The following is a 27745-nucleotide window of genomic DNA, read 5'->3' as shown; positions in this document are numbered from 1 at the left end:
TCCGGAAAAATGTAGTTTGTTTTTCTAAAGCATAATGATAGTAAGTAGAAACAAGCTTTATATAATCAGGTAGCCCACTTGATTATGTATCAGGAATTAAAAATTAAATCATACTGCTTAATCACTTGTACTGCCAGATTATATACAGTAAATGTTATTTCTGGTAACTTTTAATATACCAGATGATAGAACAACTCGGTAACCCCTATCCAATCCATCAGGAAGCAGCTATATTTTTTCTTTAGCTGAAGTTTAGTCATTCTGTACTAATGCCTGAACGCATGCAGCAAACTACTGAATTGGCTTTGAGCTTTTTTGCTAGTAATGACTGTAAATTGCAAGCCTCCAATAGTGATTGATGTGATTTATATTGAAATGTGAAAGGATAAATGCACAAGTCTGAGCTTTTATTCCTCATTTTCGTTACAGATATTTTTCATCTTGCCTTCATCATTAGTTGTAGCAGCTGTATACATAACATTCAGGGGAGTTTTATCTGAATATAATTACTTAATATTTCACTTAATTTTCAGGTCCTATACGAGTGACCTACGCCATGCATCCTTATGCCTTATCTATGACTTTATACTAAAGCTAGGTACACACTATAATATTACTGTATCTGTCCAATCTGGCTGGTTGGGACGAAAATCTGGTAATGTATGGGAGCAAATGACAATCAACCATTTGCTCCCAAATGTAGAAAAACAGACAAAAACGGCCATTCGAACAGATTGGTTAAATCAAACTCATGTAACCAATTTGTCCAAATGGCCATTTTTGTCTGGTTTCCAGTGTTTGGAAACAAATGGTCGATTGTCATTTGCTCCCATACACTACTAGATTGTCGATCCAACCAGCCAGATTGGACAGGTAATCTTATAGTGTGTACCTAGCTTAATTCCTTTGTAACAACAAAAAAATATGAGATATGGTAAGAACTTACCCTTGTTATCTCTATTTCTACGAAGTCCATAGGGTTCCACAGGATACCTTGGGGTATAGGTGTGACGTCAGTCATCGGGCACCAAAGAGTTAAGCTTTCAGCCTCCCAGGATGCACTAGGTCCCCCTCCTATACCCCGCCCCCGAGCCAAGGCATCTCAGTTAGTTACCAAGCCATAGGCCGGAGGAGGAGAAGGAAGAGAGAGAACAAAGATCTGGACACATACAAGAATCACATTCTCACCAGAGGGAGACGGAATACCGGTGACCAGAGCAAAGCCCATCTGCAGCACAGGTGCGACAGGGCGGGAGTCCTGTGGAACCCTATGGACTTCGTAGAAATAGAGATAACAAGGGTAAGTTCTTACCATATCTCATATTTTCTACTTCAGGGTCCATAGGGTATCCACAGGATACCTTGGGGATGTCCCAAAGCAGTATCCTTTAAGGGTGGGGATGCTCCTGTGCAGAAAGGAGAATCCGCCGCCCGAAGGAAGCATCCTGAGAGGCGAAGGTGTCAAACCTGTAATACCTCACGAAGGTATGGACAGAGGACCACGTAGCAGCCTTGCAGATCTGGACTGCAGAGGCACCACGTCGAGCTGCCCACGAAGGACCCACAGACCTAGTGGAATGAGCCTTCACAGAAGGAGGAACCGGCAGGTCTTCATGAAGATAAGCTTCAGAAATAGCCATACGGATCCAGGCTGCCAAAGTTTGCTTTGAAGCAGGCCAACCCTTTTTACGGAAGCCATAGAGGACAAACAAAGCGTCCGACTTCCTAAACGAAGAAGTGCGGTCAACATGTCCTTAAGTCCCGCACAACATCCAAAGAGGCCTCACCCACGGAAAGACCCGGTGAGTTAAAGGCCGGAACAACGATTTCCTCGTTAACATGAAACTGGGAAACAACTTTGGGAAGAAACTCGGGCCGAGTGCGGAGCATAATCTCTCGGTCGACACCACTGGAAGAACGTATGCCACACGCGATGGTATATCCTCGCGGAAGACGGTTTCCGAGCTCGCAACATGGTATGCACCACAGAGCTCGAAAACCCCAGGGACCTCAGCATGGCCGTCTCAACAGCCACGCTGTCAAAGACAGCCGAGTCAGGTCCGGGTCAAGACAAGGACCCTGAGATAGAAGGTCCGGTCGTAGCGGCAACCGCAGAGGACTGTCCACGGACAGACCCTGAAGGTCTGAGAACCAGTGCCGTCTGGGCCACGCGGGAGCTATCAACAGGAGCGTCCCTCCTTCCTGTTTGAATTTCTGGATTACCCGTGGAAGAAGGGAGACCGGAGGGAACAGGTATGCGAACCGGAATGTCCACCGGACGGACAGAGCATCCACCAGAGACGCCCCTTCGTCTCTTGTGCGAGACCCGTACACCGGCAACTTGTTGTTGTGCCGAGACGCCATGAGGTCGATCTCTGGAAGACCCCACCTGTCCACCAGCAGTTGAAAAATGTCCGGGTGCAGGGACCATTCCCCCGGATGAACGTCCTGGCGACTTAGAAAGTCCGCCTCCCAATTTAGCACTCCCGGGATGAAGACCGCTGATATGGCCGGAAGATTGCGCTCCGCCCAAACCAGGATCCGAGAGACCTCTACGAGAGCCGCCCGACTGCAGGTTCCTCCTTGCCTGTTTATGTAGGCCACGGTGGTAGCGTTGTCCGACTGGACCTGTACCGGGTGACCCTGGAGAAACCGATGTGCCTGCTGGAGAGCATTGAAGACCGCACAGAGTTCCAAGATATTTATGGGAAGCTCCGCTTCTGTCGGTGTCCACCTGCCCTGGAACAAGTGTGGACCCGAAACCGCTCCCCAGCCCCGAAGACTGGCGTCCGTTGTCAACAGGACCCAATTTGGAACCCAGAACGGACGTCCCTTGTTGAGGTGGGTCGTCTGTAACCACCAAGCAAGGGACAGGCGAACCTTCGGGGTGAGCACAATCGTCTGGGACTTCAGAGACTGATGCAGCCCGTTCCACTTGGACAGGATCAGGTGCTGCAGAGGTCTGGAGTGAAACTGGGCGTATTCTACCATGTCGAACACCGACACCATGGAGCCCAGTAACCTCATCGCTGAGTGTAGGGACACCCGGCGGCTGTGCAAACAACTGCGCACCCTTGACTGTAAAGCAGAGATCTTGTCCTCCGTCACGAAGATCCTTTGCTGTCCCGAGTCCAATAAGGCTCCAAGATGCAGAATCCTCCGAGACGGGATTAGAGTGGACTTCTGCCAGTTGATTAGCCAGCCGTGCCGTTGCAGCAGTGCAATGGTCAGGTCCAAGTGGCGTAACAGGAGCTCTGGAGATCCTGCCACCAATAACAGGTCGTCCAAGTACGGCAACATGCGGACTCCCTGCAGCCGCAGAGAAGCCGCCATGACCGCCATCACCTTGGTGAAAACCCGTGGTGCTGTCGCCAGGCCAAAAGGTAACGCCCGAAACTGGAAGTGGTCGCTGCGGATTGCAAACCTGAGGAACTGTTGATGGCGCAAAAGAATAGGGACATGCAGGTAAGCGTCCTGTATGTCCAATGACACCATGTAGTCCCCAGGTTCCAGCGCCAGAATGATGGACCGTAGGGTCTCCATCCGAAACTTCGGTACCCGCAAAGACCTGTTGAGTGCTTTGAGGTTGAGAATCGGAATATACGACCCATTGGGTTTCTGTACCAAAAAAAGATTTGAATAGAAACCCTGGCCCCTCTGGGAGAATGGAACAGGCACTATAACTCCAGCCTGGAGCATAGTGTGCAATACCTTCCGCAGCTCCGTAGCCTTGTTCCGGTCTGATGGTAGACCCGTGGTGAAGAATCGAGCCGGGGGTCTGTGCCGGAAGGAGAGGGCGTACCCGTGGGAGACCACCTCCAGAACCCAAGTGTCTGTCGTAGTGGTCGACCAACACTGGGCGAACTATAGCAGGCGGCCTCCCACCATGGGATCCCCCAAAGGGAGGCCCGGACCGTCAGGCCGCAGGCTTGTCATCTGGCTTGGGGGCCGGACGTCTGGTACTCCATGCCTGCTTCCGGGGCTTGACCGATTTCTTAGGGTCAGCCTGTCGAGGAAACGACTGTGGTTTGGGCCTGCCCTGGGCCCTAGATGACCGAAAGGACGATGGTCCAGAACCAGAAGGAGCAGCGGCCGACGGGAGACAAGCCGATTTGGCTGCCGCCAGCGTGGCCACAATCTTATCCAGATCCGGACCGAAGAGAACTTCTCCGGTAAACGGCAACGCCTCCAGACCCTTTTTGGAATCTGCGTCCGCCTTCCAGGATCGCAGCCACAAGGTGCGACGAGCAGCTACCACTGCTGAAGAAATCCTAGACACCAGAGTACGAATGTCTAGGGCCGCCTCGTTGATGTAGGTGGCCGAATCACGGAGATTGCCAATCAACTCCGCCTGTTCGGCCGGACAGTCGGAATCAAAAGAAGCCTCTAATGAATCCGCCCAGCGCTCCATCGCTCTGGCAACCCAGCAAATGGCCATAGCCGGCCGTGCTGCCCCCCCCGCAAGGGAATAAGCGGACTTCAGGCAGATCCCCACCTTGCGGTCCGTAGCATCCTTAAGGGAGGACATGAATGGCATCGGCAATGTGGCACTACGGACAAGACGGGTCACGTGAGAATCCACCTGTGGAGGGGATTCCCACTTTGCAAAATAATTATACGCGAACGGATAAGCCACCGCCAGGCGTCTCTGCGGCTGGTATCTTTTGCCAGGCTGTTTCCACGCCTCCTCTAAATGGTCCACCAACTGACCCGAAAGAGGAAAGACTGTGGCATCGCCCTTCACATCTTTGAAAAAGGCATACTTAGATTTAGCCGCTGGGGGAACTTCGTCCTCAATCACCAAGGCTGTGCGGACCGCCCGAATAAGTCCAGGAATATATACTTTGGACTTAGCATCAGCGTCCTTAGCATGGAGAGGTTCCTGATCGTAAGGATCCAGAATCTCCCCATCATCAGACGTCCCCTCGTCATCCTCATAAGGAGCCGACAGAGACGCCACCGGCCGTTTATGCGGCCGCATCACAGACTCCCCTTGTAACACATCCGACAAGTGCTGTACAGAACTCGTCAGGGAGTTAACCCACGCTGGCTCCTGAGAAACCGGGAGCGGGGAAATAGGGAGACTGTGGGGTACCACCAATTGTTGTGGGAAACCCTGCATGGGTGACGACACCACTGACTGCTGGGACAAACCCATCGGTGTAAACGCGGGCTGCGGAGCTAACTGGCCCACTAAGGCTGTAAGCGCTTGAGCGAAACAAGCCCAGGGCAGCTCCTGTACCGGCGCAGTAACCGTAAGAGGCCGCGCCATAGACAAACACTGCCGGCAGAGGCCCTCCGCGCTACCCTCCCCCTCCGCTAACGGTACTTTACACGTAGTACACTGTAGCCGAAGGGGAAAATCACTTTCAGACATGATGGCACCACGTATGTGACCCCTCTCACCAATTATATATTTAAGAGGCGAGAGACCACCCTGCAGCACCGCACCGCAAGGGCTTAGCAGAAAAAACAGGGACAGTATAAAGCTGACAGATTAGAAAAAAAGTTACAGGCAGCAGCGCTAGCACAGTCACATACAATGCAGAGAAATAACAATTCCTGCACTAACAGCGCTGATCACTCAACTACACAGACACAGGGCCTGGTAGGACTCAGCGCTGCATAAACAGACCTGACCACAGCGGAGGAGAGGTATGCGGGGGGACCCAGACCACGATGCTTCCAATGCAGGCTTCCAGCAGCGTTCACCATGCTTCAGAAAAGATGGCCGCCGAGGAGCAGAGAGAAGGCTGGCCTGGGGGAGGAGCGCTGACACAGGGCCAGTCAGCACAGTGCAGAGAGGGCTGTGTGCAGCGGGGGAGGCGCCGGCTGTGAGACAGGGAAGGCGCGCTCCCCTGGCATGCATTTAACCCCTGGGACGCTGCAGCGCTACCGCTCTGCTGCGGTCCGCTGTCCCAGGGGGTAGTGGAAGCGCAGGTTGGTCGCCTGGCTCCACGCTGCAGCCAGTCCCCAGGGAGCCCCCTGCCTGGGGACTTAGGACCATGTGATCAGCAGGGACCCCCCGCGGGACCCCGCTGCTTACCTCTGTCCCCCTTGAATCCGGCCATGGTCCGGAACATCTGGGGTCACCGCTAGCTGTGACCCCAGATGTCCACCAGCATCCCCGGATCAGTACCGGCGTTCTGGTACCGGCGGGGTGTAGGGAAGACAGCATGGACGTCAGGACTGACTGTCCATGCTGTTCATCCAGATGTGCAGCCACAGCTGCATGAAGAAAAAGCTTCAGGGGCTCTTCTAAGCCCCCCTCTAGCAGGTGCCTCCGACTCCGGCCGGGCACCAAACGAAACTGAGATGCCTTGGCTTGGGGGCGGGGTATAGGAGGGGGACCTAGTGCATCCTGGGAGGCTGAAAGCTTAACTCTTTGGTGCTCGATGACTGACGTCACACCTATACCCCAAGGCATCCTGTGGATACCCTATGGACCCTGAAGTAGAAATGAATCCTCATTACCTGGAGCCTGATTCAGAGGTGTACGCTAATTCTGCCGCAGCTGCAAATTTGTATGCAACGGCTGTGCGAACATTAGCAAATGTCGCTGCCGCCTGGATTTGTATTGAGATGCCCACCGGTAGTTTTGCAAATCAAAGTGATTGTGTACAAAGACACAGCATCGATCGCAGATCAGTCGGCCTTCTGACTAACCCTATGGTCACGCAGAATGCAGTGCGCACTCAGACTTCAGGGCCATCCTCCAGCGTACGGGATCGCAGTTGCAGGCTGATATGTGCCCCAGAAATGGTCGTGACACTCATGCATTTGAGTCACCCCCATTGAGTTCGCCCACCATCAATACCTGCCTGTCAATCACTTTGAGAATAAATCCTCACTGCGCGCGACAACGAAAATGAAAGAAATATTGTCATTGCGTCCATCTCTGAATCAGGCCACAGTACACTACAGAGGTGGATGCAGTTGCAGTCGCAACTGCGATTTCGGACACAGCATATTTGAGAAAATATACTAATGACTAGCCACTGTCTTGTGTACCGAGATGCCCGCTGCTGGCGTCTCATATTCGCTGCTTACATACGAAAAACACAAAATCGGGAACATCGGTCGCACATCGTTCTCACAATCTAACTTCATATGATACTTATTACACAAAGGGGAAAACTAATGGTCTGCAAACCTATCATATTCTAAAATACATATTCTACATTATGTCTGAGTAAACTGTGATTTACATATTCTCATATGTTAAATCATTTTTTGTTGTGACAACAAATATTAAACAGTCCATAAGATGATACCTCCCGATCCTGACAGATGCAGGAGTGTTATAAGTCATTTATCGGCTAACGCTCCTGCAACGGTACTGCATACCCACCTATATAATTGTCGGCCCAATCACCCAGTATAGGTGTGTGCCCAGCTTTACTCTCACAGATATATCACACTGCTTTAAATTAGGGGTGAGCGGGTTCGGATTTCTGAAATCCGAACCCCCCCGAGCCCCCCCGATCCGAGTCCGATCCGAGTCAGGCTCGACTTTTCCCGCCTGACTCGGATCTGAAATCGAGGCAAAACGTCATCATCCCGCCTTCCGAGTCTCGCGGGTTTTGGATCCTATATAAGGTACCCGCGTCGGCGCCATTTTCTCACTCGGCTGTGGACAGTGAAGAGGGAGGGTGGGAGTTAGGGCTGTGTAGTGTAGTGTAGTGTAGTGTAGTGCTGCTGTTGTCCACTACTTCAAAGTCCATAGGGGCTGGCTGTGTTGTGCTGTGCTGCTGTTGTTAATAGGGGCTGTGTCCACTACTTCAAAGTCCATAGGGGCTGGCTGGACTGTGTTGTGCAGTCAGTTCTCCATAGGGGCTGTGTCCACTCCAAAGTCCTGTGCAGTGTCCCAGTCCTAAAGGAGTGCTGTAGTGTTGTCCAGGGGGTGCTCTGTCCATCAGGGGTGCTCCCCCCAAGTGCTAAAAAAATAATATATTTTCTGTGTTTGTGAATTGTGTGCGCAGTAGCCGCACGTGCATCAACAAAGTAGTGCCAAGCGTGCGCCTGTGTCATAAGTAAAGGGCCGGCTGGCTTGACCGTTAAAGGGTGCTGTAACCCCCGAAAGTACACTCCAGTCCAAACCAAAAAAAAATTATTTTCTGTGTTTGTGAATTGTGTGCGCAGTAGCCGCACGTGCATCAACAAAGTAGTGCCAAGCGTGCGCCTGTGTCATAAGTAAAGGGCCGGCTGGCTTGACCGTTAAGGGTGCTGTAACCCCCGAAAGTACACTCCAGTCCAAACCCCCAAAAAAATTATTTTCTGTGTTTGTGAATTGTGTGCGCAGTAGCCGCACGTGCATCAACAAAGTAGTGCCAAGCGTGCGCCTGTGTCATAAGTAAAGGGCCGGCTGGCTTGACCGTTAAGGGTGCTGTAACCCCCGAAAGTACACTCCAGTCCAAACCAAAAAAAAAATTATTTTCTGTGTTTGTGAATTGTGTGCGCAGTAGCCGCACGTGCATCAACAAAGTAGTGCCAAGCGTGCGCCTGTGTCATAAGTAAAGGGCCGGCTGGCTTGACCGTTAAAGGGTGCTGTAACCCCCAAAGTACACTCCAGTCCAAACCAAAAAAAAAATTATTTTCTGTGTTTGTGAATTGTGTGCGCAGTAGCCGCACGTGCATCAACAAAGTAGTGCCAAGCGTGCGCCTGTGTCATAAGTAAAGGGCCGGCTGGCTTGACCGTTAAAGGGTGCTGTAACCCCCGAAAGTACACTCCAGTCCAAACCAAAAAAAAATTATTTTCTGTGTTTGTGAATTGTGTGCGCAGTAGCCGCACGTGCATCAACAAAGTAGTGCCAAGCGTGCACCTGTGTCATAAGTAAAGGGCCGGCTGGCTTGACCGTTAAGGGTGCTGTAACCCCCGAAAGTACACTCCAGTCCAAACCAAAAAAAAAATTATTTTCTGTGTTTGTGAATTGTGTGCGCAGTAGCCGCACGTGCATCAGCAAAGTAGTGCCAAGCGTGCGCCTGTGTCATAAGTAAAGGGCCGGCTGGCTTGACCGTTAAGGGTGCTGTAACCCCCGAAAGTACACTCCAGTCCAAACCAAAAAAAAATTATTTTCTGTGTTTGTGAATTGTGTGCGCAGTAGCCGCACGTGCATCAACAAAGTAGTGCCAAGCGTGCGCCTGTGTCATAAGTAAAGGGCCGGCTGGCTTGACCGTTAAAGGGTGCTGTAACCCCCGAAAGTACACTCCAGTCCAAACCAAAAAAAAAATTATTTTCTGTGTTTGTGAATTGTGTGCGCAGTAGCCGCATGTGCATCAACAAAGTAGTGCCAAGCGTGCGCCTGTGTCATAAGTAAAGGGCCGGCTGGCTTGACCGTTAAAGGGTTCTGTAACCCCCAAAGTACACTCCAAAACAAAAAAATATATATTTTCTGTGTTTGTGACTTGTGTGCACTGTGGCTGCACGTGCATCAACAAAGGAGCAGCGCCAAGCGTGCGCCTGTGTCCCATAAGTAAAGAGACGGCTGGCTCATTTCTTAAAGGGTGGTGTAACCCACAAAGTGCACTACTCTCCAGCAAAAATAAAAAAATATTTTCTGTGTTTGTGTGCGCTTTAGCCGCACGTATATATCAATATAACATAAATGGAGGACCAAACTTTCTCCGATAAAAATAAAATAGGGAAAGATCAAGAACCACTTCCTCCTAGTGCTGTTGCTGCTGCTGGGAGTTGTTCATCATCCCAGAGAGGAAGTAGGAACATCACTACTTTTACTAAACAATTGACCCTCCAACAGTCCCTAGTGATGAGGATGAAGTACGACAGCAGTCATCCTGAAGCAAAACGTATAACTGAGGCCTTGACTGCTATGTTGGTGTTAGACGTGCGTCCGGTATCCGCCATTAGTGCAGTGGGATTTAGACAATTGATGGAGGTAGTGTGTCCTCGGTTCCAAATCCCGTCTAGATTCCACCTGCATCCTCAAAGCAGCAGCGACAAGCGTGCGTCTGTCTGTTAAAGGGTGGTGACACCCTCAAAGTGTGCTACACAAACAATTAAAATATTGTTCTTTTTTTTTCTGTCTTTGTGAAATGTGTGGGCTGTAGCCGCACCTGCATCCTTAAAGCAGCAGCGACAAGCGTGCATCTGTCTGTTAAAGGGTGGTGACACCCTCAAAGTGTGCTACACAAACAATTAAAATATTGTTCTTTTTTTTTCTGTCTTTGTGAATTGTGTGGGCTGTAGCCGCACTTGCATCCTCAAAGCAGCAGCGACAAGCGTGCGTCTGTCTGTTAAAGGGTGTTGTAACTCTCAAAGTGCTCCAAAAAAAAAAAAAATTTTTTTAATGTGTTTGTGACTTGTGTGCGATGTAGCCGCACTTGCATCCTCAAAGCAGCAGCGACAAGCGTGCGTCTGTCTGTTAAAGGGTGGTGACACCCTCAAAGTGTGCTACACAAACAATTAAAATATTGTTCTTTTTTTTTCTGTCTTTGTGAAATGTGTGGGCTGTAGCCGCACCTGCATCCTTAAAGCAGCAGCGACAAGCGTGCGTCTGTCTGTTAAAGGGTGGTGACACCCTCAAAGTGTGCTACACAAACAATTAAAATATTGTTCTTTTTTTTTCTGTCTTTGTGAATTGTGTGGGCTGTAGCCGCACTTGCATCCTCAAAGCAGCAGCGACAAGCGTGCGTCTGTCTGTTAAAGGGTGGTGTAACCCTCAAAGTGCTCCAAAAAATAAAACATTTTTTTTAAGGTGTTTGTGACTTGTGTGCGATGTAGCCGCACTTGCATCCTCAAAGCAGCAGCGACAAGCGTGCGTCTGACTGTTAAAGGGTGGTGACACCCTCAAAGTGTGCTACACAAACAATAAAAATATTCTTCTTCTTTTTTCTGTCTTTGTGAATTGTGTGGGCTGTAGCCGCACCTGCATCCTTAAAGCAGCAGCGACAAGCGTGCGTCTGTCTGTTAAAGGGTGGTGACACCCTCAAAGTGTGCTACACAAACAATTAAAATATTGTTCTTTTTTTTCGGTCTTTGTGAAATGTGTGGGCTGTAGCCGCACCTGCATCCTTAAAGCAGCAGCGACAAGCGTGCGTCTGTCTGTTAAAGGGTGGTGTAACTCTCAAAGTGCTCCAAAAAATAAAAAACTATTTTTTTAATGTGTTTGTGACTTGTGTGCGATGTAGCCGCACTTGCATCCTCAAAGCAGCAGCGACAAGCGTGCGTCTGTCTGTTAAAGGGTGGTGACACCCTCAAAGTGTGCTACACAAACAATAAAAATATTCTTCTTTTTTCTGTCTTTGTGAATTGTGTGGGCTGTAGCCGCACCTGCATCCTTAAAGCAGCAGCGACAAGCGTGCGTCTGTCTGTTAAAGGGTGGTGACACCCTCAAAGTGTGCTACACAAACAATTAAAATATTGTTCTTTTTTTTTCAGTCTTTGTGAAATGTGTGGGCTGTAGCCGCACCTGCATCCTTAAAGCAGCAGCGACAAGCGTGCGTCTGTCTGTTAAAGGGTGGTGACACCCTCAAAGTGTGCTACACAAACAATAAAAATATTCTTCTTCTTTTTTCTGTCTTTGTGAATTGTGTGGGCTGTAGCCGCACTTGCATCCTCAAAGCAGCAGCGACAAGCGTGCGTCTGTCTGTTAAAGGATTACATCGGTGACAGCATCCAAGTAGGCATGTCAGACAGTCCGTACCTGTACTGGCAGGAAAAAGAAGCAATTTGGAGGTCCCTGTACAAACTGGCTCTATTTTACCTGAGTTGCCCCCCCTCCAGTGTGTACTCCGAAAGAGTGTTTTTAGTGCAGCCGGGAACCTTGTCAGCGAAAGGCGTAGGAGGTTGCTTCCACAAAATGTGGAGAAGATGATGTTCATAAAATGAATGATCAACTCTTCCAGGGAGACCAGCCTCCTGAACATACAGAGGGACCTGTGGTTCCAGCAGGGACGAATTAATACTCTGTGAGGATGAGGATGTACACACTGAAGAGGGTGAGGAATCGGTGGATGAGGAGGATGAGGATGACATCTTGCCTCCGTAGAGCCAGTTTGTGCAGGGACAGATTAATTGCCAGCTTGTTTTGTGGGGGCCCAAACGAACCAATCATTTCAGCCACAGTTGTGTGGCAGACCCTGGCGCTGAAATGATTGGTTTGTTAAAGTGTGCATGTCCTGTTTATACAACATAAGGGTGGGTGGGAGGGCCCAAGGACAATTCCATCTTGCACCTCTTTTTTTTCTTTGCATTATGTACAGTTTGGGGCCTAGTTTTTCAAACTGCCATCCTGTCTGCCACTGCAGTTTCACGCCTAGATGGGTCACGTGTTTGTGCCACCCACTCGTGTCGCTTAGCATAGTCATCCAGCTACCTCGGTGCAACCTTTTGGACATAAAAACACTATTGTGAGGTGTGAGGTGTTCAGAATAGACTGGAAATGAGTGGAAATTAAGGTTATTGAGGTTAATAATAGCATAGGAGCAGAAAAACCTACAAATTCTGTGATTTTAGCTGTTTTTATGCTTTTTTTCAAAAAAATACAGATCCAAAACACAAAACCCAGAACCCAAAACACGGAAGGGTGGTTTTGGCAAAACCAATCCAGATCCAAAACACGAAGAAAGATCCAGATCCAAAACCAAAACACAAAACACGAAAAGTGGCCGGTGCACACCCCTACTTTAAATGCATGGCAATTGGTCAAAATCACATTTAAGCCTAAAGAGTATTCAGTGATTTCAATCACACAGGATTGAGAGTACCCACTGGGACACCGGGAGGGGAGTGTGCAGTTGGGGAATGGTGGCTGAGCAGCAGACAGTACAACGGGACAGCGTGGAGGAGTGGGCAAAGAGGGGAGCGGGATGGAGAGGAGCAGTAGAGTGGTACAAACTGGGGAACAGGACGGAGTGGAGCAATGGGGGTGAGACAAATGCATTGAGGGGGCGGGGGCTGGACAGAGTGGACCATGGTAACACAGCATATTCCCGATCCCTTGAGTAGTATAGGTTATATTGCATTGTCATTTTCAGTATCGCATCACATATTTTGCCTGTTTAAGTGTAAATTGGTAGAACTATTAAGTTACTACTTACCAAGTTTATAAATTAATTAACAATTATCTGTATCTATAATATTATTAATTATTTATTTATTACCAGTTATTTACAGTATATAGCGCACACATATTCCACAGCGCTTTACAGAGAATATTTGGCCATTCACATCAGTCCCTACCCCAGTGGAGCTTACAATCTATGTTCCCTATCACATTCGCACACACATACACACTATGGCCTATTTTGTGGGGAGCCAATTAACCTAGCAGTATATTTTTGGAGTGTGGGAGGAAACCGGAGCACCCGGAGGAAACCCACGCAAGCACAGGGAGAATATACAAACTCCACACAGGTAGGGCCGTGGTGGGAATTGAACCCATGACCTCAGTGCTGTGAGGCAGTAATGCTAACCATTACACCATCTGTGCTGCCCAATATGATTATTTATGTGTGTGTTTCTTTGTTATTTGTTTAAGCTTAAGTACTCACTAGATTTTAAACATTAATAATATTGAGGTATATTTTTTTTACACAGTGAAAAGAAAAAAAAAGGAGTTCCCCAAATAGAGTCTTCTTTCTCTTTGACAATTTACACTAGGGAGCACCACTAGCTCAATAAATGACCCTTCTTATACTGTATGAAGAATATCTGTTTATAGTTGGGGATACGTATTCTCCAAACTATATTACAAAGAGCTCTGGGCCTCATTCAGAGCCGGACGCTCTGACAGAGCGCTTGCTCTGAATCAGGGCCGGGCTATTTTTTTTAGAGTGGCCTCCTGCCCGCTCGCATAGCTGTGGGTGACCACCCACAGCTATAGCGAGCGGCCAGGAAGATGGTCGCGATGGTCAAGACCATCGCGACCATCGGGCTTGCGACGAGACCCTTGTGGAAGGGTCTCGTTGCCGCAAGCCCCAAAGAGATTTCGGCTCAAACAGAGCCGAAATCTCTCCCACTCACATGGGAACGCCTCAGTTTGGGCAGTTACTCCCCCGGCTCGCCCACCAAAGGGGGCGTGCTGTCACTCAACATCGACAGCACGCTCCCTTTGGTACGAGACCCGGAGCGTTGGATCTCGCGCATGCGCACAACGGAGCCGGCTCCGTCATGTTGCATGCGCTCTGGGCCACCATCGACCCGGTTGCGAGCGCTCAGCGCTTTGCAACCGGGTCTGAATCAGGCCCTCTGTGTGCAATCAAAACTTCTATTCTTTCTGCTGAGCAGCTATTCAGAAGTTTCTAGCCTAGTGTTGAGTCGGGACATCCACGTGACACCACCACATGGCTGAAGCAGGAATACCCTGAAAAATATGGCTTCTGAGAATTGATGTCCTGCATTTTATGCACGAGTACCTTTGTGTCTACAGTGTTGGAGGGTTTGAAATGTTACAGAACATGCTCACTCTATGATGACAACCTATATATTTACTGACCTTTTGAAGATTGTGTGTTCAATTGATGTTTCTGTAAATAAGCTTTTCCATCCTGGCTCCGTGATGATTTCTGCCTCTGCTGGCCTGCTGGCAGCTTTTCTTTCCGATCCACGGAAGATAAGTCAGTATTAGGTATTTCTGATCTGTCCGAAAGATGATTGAAGAACACTGTGTAAAGTGTAAACTTCTGAAAAGAATCCCGTTTATTGTATCTACTTGCCATTGTATGTGACCAGAAATAGTTTTTTTTTAAAAATTAAAAAATATATACAGTTATATACAGTATAGGTATTGCGCTAGTTTATCTCAGACATCTTTATCCTACTGCATAATGTGATCTCCAGGTCACCGCTTCATAAATTTAAAAAGAAAAACCTACTGCGCTAATTTGAGATTAAGTTATATATTATAAAAAGTGTTATATCTGCTATTAATAAAGATAGGAGGCTTCTCTTAAACCAACAATACAATATTTGTTAGTTAAAACTAAATACATATAAAACCTACAAATCATATATATTAATTTGCTGTTGCCCATGGCTTCGCCTACAATGAAATCGTTTCTGCCAACATTTTTTTATTTTATTTGAGATGTTCTACTTGTATTGCTCTGCATAGGGGCCCTGTCGCGGGAGTGGCCCCTGTGACCAGCAGTGCTATGCAGACTGGTGGCAGCAGCACCTTCACCCACCACTGTGCACAGACTGCTATGTAGCCTATCCTATTTAAGTGAATGCGGGCTCAAAGCACCTCTGCCCCACCCCATACCAGCTGCGCGCATGGTGTCACAACTCACTCTTGCATTGATGATGTCAATAAATTTTGTTTCTTGTATTGCTCAACTTTAAATTGACAGATAGAGATGAAACAAAGTGCAGGTTATTTCTAGGAGTCTCACTACAAAATTATGCAGTTTTCATGAAAATCTGTTTAGTAGTTTTTGCGCCAAATTGGAACAAACAGACAGACACAACAATCTTATTATATTAGTATAGATGAAATACATACAGTATTATGAAATGTGGACACACTAAATTACATTACCTCCAACATATCAGCGAGGTGCGCACACCACAAACCCTGCTCACATGTGCTGGAGGTGGTTTCCCTACTAGGAGTCTATATTCAGAAAGGAACTCACTTTAGCAAAATAAGCAGGTACCACATTACGCGTTGCAGCCAATAGGATTTGGCTGGCTCCGTCTACCCATCCAATTTGGTTTCAGCACGGCAGGCGGACAGCTCGGCAAGTCAGTAGTGTAGAATAAGAGGAGGATTAGACATGGTTTAGATACCTGGCCTGGTGAAAGCTGATTGGTGGACAGAGTCACATACTGTCTCGGCCGAGTCAATCACAGCTGAGCCCAGTATGCTCAAGGCTCTTTCAGCAGCTGAGCAGTGTATAGGGCGGATGATAGGGCTGTGTGAGTGCTGCTCAGGTCACCTACTCTCAATTAATGGAGAGTCACATCATCACTCTGGGGCTGTGCTGGGCAGGGACTTATACCCACCTCACTTAATGACTTATTCATTATCATTACTGATTAATATGCCAGCCGGACACATTCACGCATCACCCAGACCTCTCTGCCAGTGTAATTTATATACATCCAACAAAAAGTTGCCCCACACACTCCTGTATGCTGGACAAGGCTGCATTGCACCCCTCTGACATGAATAGGATTATTATTTGCATAATGCTTCCATATTACACAATATTTTTAATAGTGGCCCATTCACATCTATCCCATGTGAAAGGATAAAAAAAAACCTCCAAAGTTTTCACTAGCGGTTTGATGTACCCTAACCTCTTCTCCCCTACTATGGTGCATTTAGACTGATGGAGCCTAAGGTATCTTGCAGGAACCCAGGTATGTAGAATTATGTATTTTAGCAGAATTTATTGAAATGGGAGAAGTAGGGGTTGAAAATGGGAGTTATCGGTAGAGGGGAGAAGGATTAATTCTTAAACCGCCCCACCCCCATCCCCCTAAAATAAAATACTACAGATGTGTCCATAAACATCTAGTCTCAGTATGCCACGCAGCGCGACTTGCCTAGTCAGAGTGAGCCGCCAGGTTCCGTGCAACTCTGCTAGCGTTGGGCATGTTTGTTTGCTGAAAATGCGTCTGAGGGCCGTATTCAATTAGAGACGAAAAGCCGTAATCAGCAAAAAAAGTTTTGCCTATTGCCGCTTTTCGCCTGTTCGGAACTTATCTCCAAATTCATTCCAGCCGTTATTCGCCTAAGCGGAAACTCAATGCAATGTAATCGGCACAAAAGTTTCTCCTAAGAATAGCAGGTGAAAAGAAGTACAAAATCTTGATATTGGGGTGCAAATGTGGGGAAACAACCCAGAACCCTTGGCACAGTCCCCCAAAGGCCAAACCTTGCAAAAAAAATAAAACAAAAACCTAAGAACGCCCCAAAAAAGTACTTTCATTTTTGGGGCGAAACAGTAAAAAATGGGGGATTAAGCATAAAAACTAGCAAAATAGACTTCTTGGGGGTCTGCAAGGATGGGTCAGGTGTTTTTAGGATTGCAGGTGCATGCAACAGGTGCGTTTTTGAAGCTTTTTAAAAGTTCACTTTAGATACTTAAAAATATGCTAGCTCCCAATTTCAAGGGAATCAGTATGACATACCGCCTGACATAAGCCCAGCGGTCGGAATACCGACGCCGAAAGGCAGAAGACTGAAGATCCCGACAGGGTAAGTATTTTAACTATCCCTAACCCTCTCCCCCCTAACCCTCCTTTAGGGGTGCCTAACCCTAACCTCCCCCCTAGTGCCTAACCCTAACCTCCCCCTAGGGGGTGCTTAACCCCCCCTTCCCCTAGCCTAACCCTCCCAGGGGTGCCTAACCCTAAGTCCTCTTGGGAGCCGCTAAACCTAACCCTCCCCCCCCTGGCTGTCCGCTGCCGACGCCCATCTTACTGTTGTTCGGTATGCTGGCATCGGTACTTCGGCGGGTGGATAATAATATGCGTCGGGATTTCGACGCCTATCATTAGTCCGATGCCGGGATTTCACAGTCGGGAAGTTGGCAGTTGGCATTTCCACCACCAGCTTCCTGACCGCATACCATTGTCAAGTACCTCAAATTTGACTGGACAACTTATTTTCACCAATAAATACTGCTTTATGCCATTCTTCACCACTTAAGCAAAGACGCTAATAAGAAGCAATTTAAACAACTTAAGTACACCAAACACTTTTATTAGGGCTTTTAGTACACATCTACATTGATTCCCTAAGTTAGTGCATCTTTTTTTGGGGTACAGACTGATTTCCCCACTTCTGACAGTACTTTCCGCCTGTTCCGCATTCTCCGCTTTCCGTATTCAAGTGTTTAGGAATTGAATAGGGCGAAAAGCGGGGACGCGCACGAAAAGTTTTCGCCTCTGCAACAGGCGAAGGAGGCGGAAAGTCGGACAGGTGAAACTTGTCTGACTTTTCGCCTCTAATTGAATACGGGCCTAAGTTGCAATGCGATGTGACTAGGAAGCACCAGCAGACTGTGCCGATTAATATCATATGTGACACTTGTATATATGTGTGCGGCTAAGTCCCTGAATCTGTATACGAAGTGCTACAATGTAGCGACCGCAGATTTTTTTCATTTCAAGTTCCGATGTGGTTCATATACAGAATCAGGTGCACACAGATATACAAGTGTCACATAAGAAATTAATCAGCACAGTCAGACAGAGAATCTGCACCTAGCATGGGGCTGGTGCAAGTTTCAAAAGACGCACCAAGCATGATTGCAGCGTCTGGAGACGTCTCAGTGCTTGCACATTGATATGCATGGATGTACAAAAGTTGTATTAACATAAATTTGCAGGCGGGCAACATAAAAAGATGCATGATTGTTCACCACAGCGTCCGACTCAGGCCCACTGTTTGTGTGTGTGCCACATAGAGTGCTATTGCATTCTATGCGTGTACATAACATAAAGCGATGCTGCATACTGTTGGTCACGGATTACACTTACGCGTTATAGCATGTCTATTAAGGTGCCCACACACATAGCGATATTTTACCCGATCTGGCCGATTCCGGCACATTGGAACAACAGATCGTGTAAAATATGTACAAATTGTGAGTAAATCGTGAGTCCCCACTCACGATCACGATGCGATACGCGTCCCCGCTGGTCGCACATCACATCTTCAGATCTGCCGTGCAGTAGGGCAGATCTGACAATCTAGGAGGCGATGCACTATGAAAGTCTGACTGCAGGAGAGATCGTATGAAGATTGGACACTAAATTGTGTGCAGATCGTGTGGAGATCGTGTGCTGAGCTGCCGGGGAGAGTTTCAAGGGAAATCGTACACAAATCGTGCACATCGGCTGATCGTGTGCACATCGCTATGTGTGTGGGCACCATTACACTAGCTCTACAAGAGAAGCCTTCCAGTTAAAATGTTTGGTAACACTACGTATTAACACCAGAGTGGGCCCATGTGCACCAGATCCCTTCATCTGAGCAGCAAGATCTTAACTCGCTTTAATTATGTGAATAATATGCACATTTGGAAGGTAAGAAGATCGGCCCGGCCAAGTCACATGGGACCTGGGGCGCCCAGAGGAGCTATTTGACGCAACTGAAGCAACTAAGAAAGAACACATCTGCTGTGATCGCGCTGAGCAAAAAAAAAATGTGGGTCCCAGGGAATCCTCACTTTAAAGAATTGGGGTCCTACTTGACCTTTTCTGGGTCCCATCTAAAGTAAGGTTTTCTGTAAATCTAACAATTTAGCAGCTACAGCCCATGAAGCATGTAGCAGATGACATTGACCCCAGTAGGAAAAAACAAACACACTGGCCCAAATAGGAAAAAAACAAACACATTGGCCCCCACATGAAGAAAAACACACAGATTGGCCCCCACATGAAGAAAAACACACATTTGGCCCCCTGCACATATTGGCCCCACACATATTGGCCCTGGTAGTAAAAAAAAAAAAACATTGGCCCCCACAGGAAGAAAAAAAAATTAACATGATTCAAATTTATTGCGCTGCTGTATCACTGCATCACGGTAGCGGGAGGTGGCATGCAGCTACGTATCATCATGTCAACGCATCACCGTCTCTGAGTCACGCCAGGATCGAGCTTAGGCCCCGATTCAGAGACACTCGCTCTGAATCATGGCGGCAGTTTTTTTTTTTACCCCGGCCACCAGGCTGCTCACTAAGCTGTGGGTGAACACCCACAGCTTTAGCGGGCGGTCTGGTGATGGTCGCGATTATCGCAACCATCGGGCTAGCGATGAGACCCTTGTGGTAGGGTCTCGTCCACCGCAAGCCCCAGTGAACTTCCTGCTCTAATAGAGCGGGAACTTCACTACTGACATTACGTGTGATGTCAGTAGGGCCGCCCACAAACGCCAGGCGTTCCTTCAGGAACGCCTCCGTTTGTGCAGCCACCCCCCTGACCCGCCTACAAAATGGGGCGAGCTGTCAATCAACATCGACAGCCGCCCCCCGTCTTGTAGCGAGCCCCGGAGCGAGTGATATTGGACAGCAGGGATTTTCCTAGCAGTGATCAGCTAGGCGTGTGCCTCAGGCTAGTAGCAGGCTCTCTGTCTGAGTATGACCCGAGTGGTTGAGTGTCTCTGTACGTAACTGTTTTCAGAGACACCAGCCACACTCCCATAAGACGCTACCTCTGCATGCGTCTCATTAGCTAGCAAAGTCCTAGTACTTCACCTATCTATATTCATATCCTACCTCACCAACTGCTCATTTACTGTCTCTACCTCTATCTCCTCCCCTTCAATTCCAATACCTGTAGGTTAACCCAAGGATCCAGTCTCAGGTCCCTTCTCGTGTCCCTCTACACTTCCTCCCTTGGAAATCTCTTCAGCTCCTTCAGCCTTCACATCTGTACACTGATGACACAAAAATCTACCTCTCCTTTCCTAATCTCTCTACCACTGTCCTCTCTTCCAACTGCGTATCTGCCATCTCCTTCTGGATTTCCAAACACCTCCTGAAACTTAACATAGACAAGACAGAATTTATTGTCTTTTCCCCATACCAGGTCTTCTACCCATTTCCGTCTCCTCTATTTTGAAATCATCATCCTCTCTTCTGTCTCTAATGTTTGCTGCTTCAATGTTATCCTTTACTCCATGCTCTCCATTACTCCCCATATTCAGGTCTATCAATCTTTCCACTTCCTCCTCTAGCACATCACCAGAATCCATCCCTTCCTTACCACCGATTCAATCAAAACGCTCATTAGTTTACTGTAATCTTCTCCTGTCTGGCCCACCTCTCTCAATTTATGCTTAACGCTGCTGCTATTCTCATTTTCCTCCTCCACTGTACAGCGTCTACCTCCCGCCACTACAACCTGCCTCACTTGTTCCCTATCCTGACCAGAGTTGTTTAAACTCCTCACACACAAAGCCTTAAACCACTTCTCCCTGCCTACATCTCTAACCATCTCACCTTCATCGCTCCTCTTCTAACACCTCTTCCTCCACCCTGGTCACTTCCGTTCATGCTCACCTCCATAATTTTGCTCTAAGTGCCCCAAGGAACTCCCTCCCGCACCCAGTCAGACTACAGGTATGTGCCAGTTTCCCCAGCTTTAAACATGCCCTTAAAATGTAGATTTCTATTAAAGAGTACTAGCCCTCATCATAATTTGATACTCGTCTACTCCACATGTATACCTCCCAATTCACCCTCCAACTGTTAACCCCTTCCCCTTATTATGTAAGCTCTTATGGCCAAGGCCCTCTACCCTGTTGACCTTCCCTAGCACACTCCAGGAGACCAATGCTCTGCATCCTTGTCTCGTTATCACCTTCAGTGACTCTGTTTGTTCACCCATACGTTGGGTACAGGATCACTGAGTACTGACTCGCCACTGAAAACTCACTTTGCTTTAGAAAAAAAATTAAATGTCTAATGATAATTTGTACCATGTCTCTCACAGTCACTGACACAGACTCTGTGCTCTCACACACTCTGATGCATAGCTTTATGAGTCCAATAATAAGGCAGAATATAGTAACAGTATAACTAGTGGTCTTACATTAATATTTGTGCTACATCCATAAAGCAGAAAGATGATGGTTGTCAGCACTTGTCACCACTGCATGCATACAGACTGACCTCTCAGGTTGCTAGAGGTTCAACAATACACCCAAATCTACAAAGGGATTTCAAACATCTTTCTTTCTATAGAAGCAGTGTAGTAGAGACATTAGTGGGCAGCATTATAAAGCATGCATAATGCTTTACAATCAATAACAATAGTAGTTTATTTGTTCTACTCTATGGTGCTCAGTGTATTGTTTTAGAACAAAATACCAGGTACCGAAAGATAGTAAATGAGCTATCTGTGCAGTGATGCCTTTTTCTGTCCATCCATAACTAACCAATGCAGATATAGCAAGAAACTTAAAGGCTCTCAGGTAGGGGTGGGCAATAAGCGGCCCCACAGCTGTTGTAGAACTACACATTCCAGCATGCCCTGCCACAGTCTTGCTATTTGGCCATGCTAAAACTGTTGCAAGGCATACTGAGATTTCTAGTGCAACAACAGCTGGAGGGCCGCTTATTGCCCACCCCTGTGTCTAACGTGTAACAAGAACTAGAATGTCTTATAGAGGAACTTGTTAAATAAAGTAAGCAAGATGCTGAAAATACATTCCTTTATAACACCAGGCTAATCAGTTTATTTAGTCACATAATGTTACAACTGTAAGCAAGAAACTCTTCTACTAAATGTGCACTTCAGATGCCCATTGTCAGCATTATACATCAAACAAACAGAAGTAAAAAAAAAAATAGCATTATGAGAATGTTATTTTATGGTATGTCTGAATCTCCATGTGCTTTGCAGGTGAGGGAACACTAATGTGAAGGTCTGAGTACAAGCTGATTCTATATACAAAAATATACCTGAACTAAGCAATAGATTGACTAGTATGCTTTCAATTAGAATGTTTACTGACTTCTGCAAGGTTCACCTTAAATAGAATGAAGCTGCTAACTAAATACTGAGAGTTCTCCAAAGCATGAAATGCTGAGCATGAGACCCCTTTTACACGACAATAAAGTAACCTCCATCTGATCATTTGTCTGTAAGACCACTGCGACAAATCAACAGACATCTGCATCTATCACTTTTGCCACTACTGTTATTTACATTTTATGTATCACTCAATTTACAAAAATGACCAAATAATCCTTTCAAACAGCATCCGGATTGGTACATAAGCTTAGTAGTATTTTAAAACATCAAAGCATGTATCTAGATAATGGTGTGTGCTAAAACTACTAAGGAAATGTTGTAACAACCTTTTCATCCCTGTCCCAAAGTTATAGTGCAGAAAAGGCATCTTTCTTTTTACACTACTAGAAAACCTGCTGAGTTGTCTCCTTCCTCTGTTTGGATAACACTATTGATGAATAAGACGGACTGAAAAAGAAAACCAGTAAACTATGAAGCCTATTTATTTGGCTTACACAAATATATATACAGCTAGTTTGTGTTGTAATTTTGAAAAAGAAAATGTAAAATTGCAGTAATAAACTATAGAGTAAGCTGTAGTGTGCACAGAGAAGCTTTGGCCACACCTGCCCTAGATTGTGTCCTTTTTCTTAAATGTTGCTACTTTTTTCTCTATTGCGATTCTCTATCCGTAATATTGCATATTAGTGTGCTTATAGTGTACTAGGGGGGTGATTCAGTAGAGGACGGAATTGCAAAGCTGCACGCAAGCAGCTTTGCAATTCCGTCCTTGCAAATATGCAAATGCAGCAGGTGGAGTCTGACACCCCCTGCTGCATTTGCAATCCCAGCACTGCGACTGAGGTTGCAAGCTGGGATAACCATTGCGACCAGGTGGATGGCGCCAGCCAGCTGAGTAAGCCTCAGCTTATGCAGGTTGGCCGGTTTGGGGGGCTAGGAGCCACTCTCAGAAAACAGGGCCGACACGTCCCCGTTTCCGGGAACGCCAGCCGTCCCCGCATCGCCCCTTAAATGCCTGTCAATCAGGCAAAGTCATAGCAGCGGCTGTACGTGAGCAGAACGGCTCCTGCGCACGCGCAGTTTCCTGATAATCTGCAATGATGAATTAGCCCCTAGGTACTTAGGGGTTGGTTATCAAATCCCAACACCGCAAGCCCGAAGGCTGAAGTACCTGACAGGGGAGGTAAGTAACCTAACCCACCCTCCCCTAACTTCTCCCCGATGGTGCCTAACCCTAACCTCCCACCAGGGTGCCTACCCCTAACCCCCCTCCCTGCATCCTAAACCTATCCCTGCCCCCGGTGGTGCCTAACCCTAACCCCCCCTCCCCGCACCCTGTGTAAACACCTAAGATGGGCCAGCTTACCTTCGTTCAGGAAGCCGTCTGTCGGGATCTAGACGGGCATCGGGATTTCAACGCCTATCTTTAGTCCCGAGTCGGGATTTCAATGCCGGGATTTAGACAGACGGCTTCCCAGCCGTCGGTATTTTTACTACATCCCGGTACTTAGGATTAGTGATTTAGTGCTGCTAAGTCGCAAAGTCTGCGGAGTGCTAAATGGGGCTATTTGGAGCAATTTGAGGATAGGTATATGTGGACACATCTGTATGCAGAGTTGCCCGCATCATGTGCTGCACCCATCACTTGCACCAGAATACTTATTTACACTTATGTCCAACTCTGCATACAGTAACTTGCCCTCACTACATTTCGTCTAGTTAATTATAGCCCCATTACAGCCCAGTTACTCTTCCTTTGTCACAGGTGGAGATATGAGATATATGCATGTAGCTCTATCATCCGTACTTGTGTACACTTGTCCATGGCAAGAGCAGTGCAAAAACAATATGCTCCGTAGGCAGACATACATTCAATCCTGCATCAGGCAAAAGGCCTGATTCACTACGGATCACTATTCTGCATATACGCATGCAACGCAGTTGCTAATATTAGGGGTGACATGCAAATGTTTGCATTCGCATTGCGATCGCATCCTGACATAAGGACGCCCACTTTCCCTTACTCACATCTGTATACTTTGACAACATAGCAAAACAATAGGTAACATCGGACCCATAATGCAGGTCAGGCCTCACTCAGGAATTGCTTACTTCAGCGCACGCTATGAGGCCTCAGGCTGTGCCTGGTATCGCAGTGGATAATTTAGGCATGCCCATGCAACGCGTTGAAATGCACTGATGCGCCTGCGTTCCACCGACCACCCACAAACCCACCCAACCGTCCACCACCCACAAACGGCACTTCGCAGTCCCGATCGCTGTGGCTAGTTCGCGGATGCACACTGCATACCCATGCACAGTACGCAAATTGCATGCGTATAAGCAACTGTGTTGCTTGCTGAATCAGGCCCAAAGTGTGCAGAATGAATTTCAATAAAGTCACAGACAGAATTTGGTTTCTTATCGTTATCCACAATCTGGCAGCTCTATTCTTCTAGAAAATCATTGATGCAAATGATATAACATAATATTTGTGGGCAGGGCCGGATTTACCGCTAGGCATCCTAGGCGGATGCCTAGGGCCCGGCGGGTCCCGGCCACGGGCCCCCCCGGAATCTGGCCCTAGAGAGAGCTTGCATTTTAACGCCACCTCCTCCTTCCCTGTCGTGGTAGGAGCAGGGCTCTGGACGTGCTGCTGCTGTGTCTCCTCTCACCGGCCGGTGCTAGCAGCAGCACCATGTCCAGAGCCCTGCTCCTACCAGGACAGGGAAGGAGTGGTAGGAGTGGCCCTGTACTGAAACTGTGGAGTTTCAGTACAGGGCCAGTGAACGCTGGCCTCTGAAGTGATTGGAGGATAAGGAAGCCTCTGATCGCTTCAGAGCCAGCGTTCCCAGTGATGCACTGCGCGGGTGACATCATGATGTCACCTGCGACGTGAGGAGCCTACGTGGCCGCGACTGATGGATCAAGTTAGATCCAGTCAGTATGGCAGCGGGAGCGTCAGCCCGGACGACGGCCGCGTGGAGTCAGGTAAGTAGGGGGCAGGGGGTGGGGGACTACTACTACTACAGGGGCAAAGGGCACAACTAAAGGGGCACTACTACTACTACAGGGGCACTACTACTACAGGGGCATAACTTTAAAGGGCACAACTACAGGGGCACTACTACTACTACAGGGGCACTACTTTAAAGGTCACAACTACAGGGGCACTACTACTACTACAGGGGCACTACTTTAAAGGTCACAACTACAGGGGCACTACTACTACTACTACAGGGGCACTACTTTAAAGGGCACTACTACAGGAGGCAATACATGTGGGCACAAATACAGGGGGCACTGCATATGGGCACAACTACAGGGGGCCCTGCATAACGGGCACTGCTACAGGGGGCATTGCATAAGGGGCCCTGCTTAATGGGCACTGCTACAGGGGGCATTACATAAGGGGCGCTGCTACAGGGGCATTGCATAATGAGTAGTACTACAGGGGGCATTGCATAATGGGCAGTGCTACAGGGGGCATTGCATAAAGGGTACTGCTACAGGGGGCATTGCATAAGGGGCACTAGTACAGGAGCATTGCATGAGGGGGGTGGTCTATGCTGAGACGAGAGAGTGGCCAGTGAAAGAGCGGGTCTGTGCTGTGAGGGGAGGAGGGGGTTCTGTGCTGAGAATCAGAAATTAAAATATAGTGCTATGGAATGTTTGAGGGAGGGGGGCCCCAAAACTGGTATCTTGCCTAGGGCCCCATGAGATCTAAATCCGGCTCTGTTTGTGGGGCAGAGGATGTGTCATAAAATGTCACTGTGTAGTCATCTCTAAGCATACCCATCTATGCCCATTGGACTTTTCATTCAATTTTGCCGATTTCGACGAATCGTGAAGCTAGATCATGTAAAAAATGGCCAAATCGTGAGTTTCTACTCTTGATCACGATGCCGATGCTCGTCCCCGCTCGACGTACCTCGCATCTTCAGATCTGCCGTGCTGTAGGGCAGATTAGCCAATCTGGGAAACAATGCACTGGCTGCAAGATAGAAGTCAGATTGGACATTTTTAACTCCAAATCGTGACCACGACTGCCTGGGGAGAGTTCAGGGGAAATCGTGTACATCGGCTGATTGGGAGCAAGTCGGTATGTGTGTGGGCACCTTAACTCACAACAGACAGCATGATATATCTACATTATGTTTAGCTTATACATCTGTCAGTGATCTCCACAAGCGAGCCTCTCCCATAGATGATGCAGGGCTGTGCTCAAATGTAGTGATCTAACATCATGCAGCCAATGAAAACTCACTAACCTCTTATACTTTTTATACTTCTAAAATAAATGTGTGACTATTTGTGCAATCCTGATTTCTCAGCATATTTACATTAACAAGCCCCAGTGAAATTAAAAGCAAATCATCTGCATTAAATATGGATCTTATTAAGAAATATAAAATGCTCCATCCTCCCACACTGCATAGAGATAAGTGACCGTGTCTTACATAGCAAAAGGATTATTACCAGCACGATATCCACAATGCTGGGGTGAAATAAAATCATTCATTCTGTACATTCATTTTGCACAGAGCCATATAAAGTAGTGGTCAAATGATCACAAGAAAAATTAGAATACTATAAGTGATTTAAATAAGTAATAATCTTTTATACAGCATTCAATATAACTATCGCTTTTACGTTTCCTTGTGAACCTAGAAATCATAATGCAGAGCTAATAAAAAGAGTTAAATCTCTACAGAGCAGATCGTAAGCGGTACATAACCTAATACATGCTGTTTACTGTTTAGCTGTCATCACATCCATATTATTGGAATTACTGGAACACTGGGCCTGATTCAGACCCGCTCGCAAGCGCTTGAGCGCTCGCTAGCGGGTCGAAGATGTGCTCTGCGCACGCGCAGCGGCCGCACTGCGCGTGCGCAAGCCCCGGAGCAAGAGAGAAAATCTCTCGCTCCGTGGCTCACTACAAAAGGGGCGGCTGTCGATGTTGATCGACAGCTCGCTCGTTTTGTAGGCGTGGAGGGGGGGTGCTTCACAAACGGAGCCGTTCCCAAGCGAACGCCTGCCGTTTGTGGGCGGCCCCACTGACATCACCCTACCACAAGGGTCTTGTTGCAAGCCCGATGGTCATCATCCTGGCCGCTCGCAATAGCTGTGGGTGGTCACCCACAGCTATGCGAGCGGCCAGGGGGCCGCACAGAAAAAAAGAAAAAATGCCCAGATTCAGAGTGAGCGCTCTTTCAGAGCATCCGTCTCTGAATCAGGGCCACTGTTCTAGAGTGTATCAGGTTGCCTTACATCATCATTACT

General features: G+C 47.7%; 1 protein-coding gene across 1 annotated transcript in view; it reads right to left on the bottom strand.

The window, feature by feature from the left end:
• CFAP92 (cilia and flagella associated protein 92 (putative)) overlaps positions 1–27745 on the bottom strand; it is a 137061-nt gene that overhangs the window by 67462 nt on the left and 41854 nt on the right. The window contains exon 8 of the mRNA XM_088482487.1: positions 14457–14599. Within this exon, the coding sequence (XP_088338613.1) occupies positions 14457–14599 (143 nt within the window). The remainder of the gene's footprint in view (positions 1–14456; positions 14600–27745) is intronic.

This window comes from Taudactylus pleione, unplaced genomic scaffold, assembly GCF_031769625.1.
Source record: "Taudactylus pleione unplaced genomic scaffold, aTauple2 ptg000289l, whole genome shotgun sequence".
NCBI classification, from domain to species: Eukaryota; Metazoa; Chordata; class Amphibia; order Anura; family Myobatrachidae; genus Taudactylus; species Taudactylus pleione.
The sequence above is the reverse complement of the archived record's forward strand: the minus strand, read 5'-3'. Positions and strand labels throughout refer to the sequence as shown.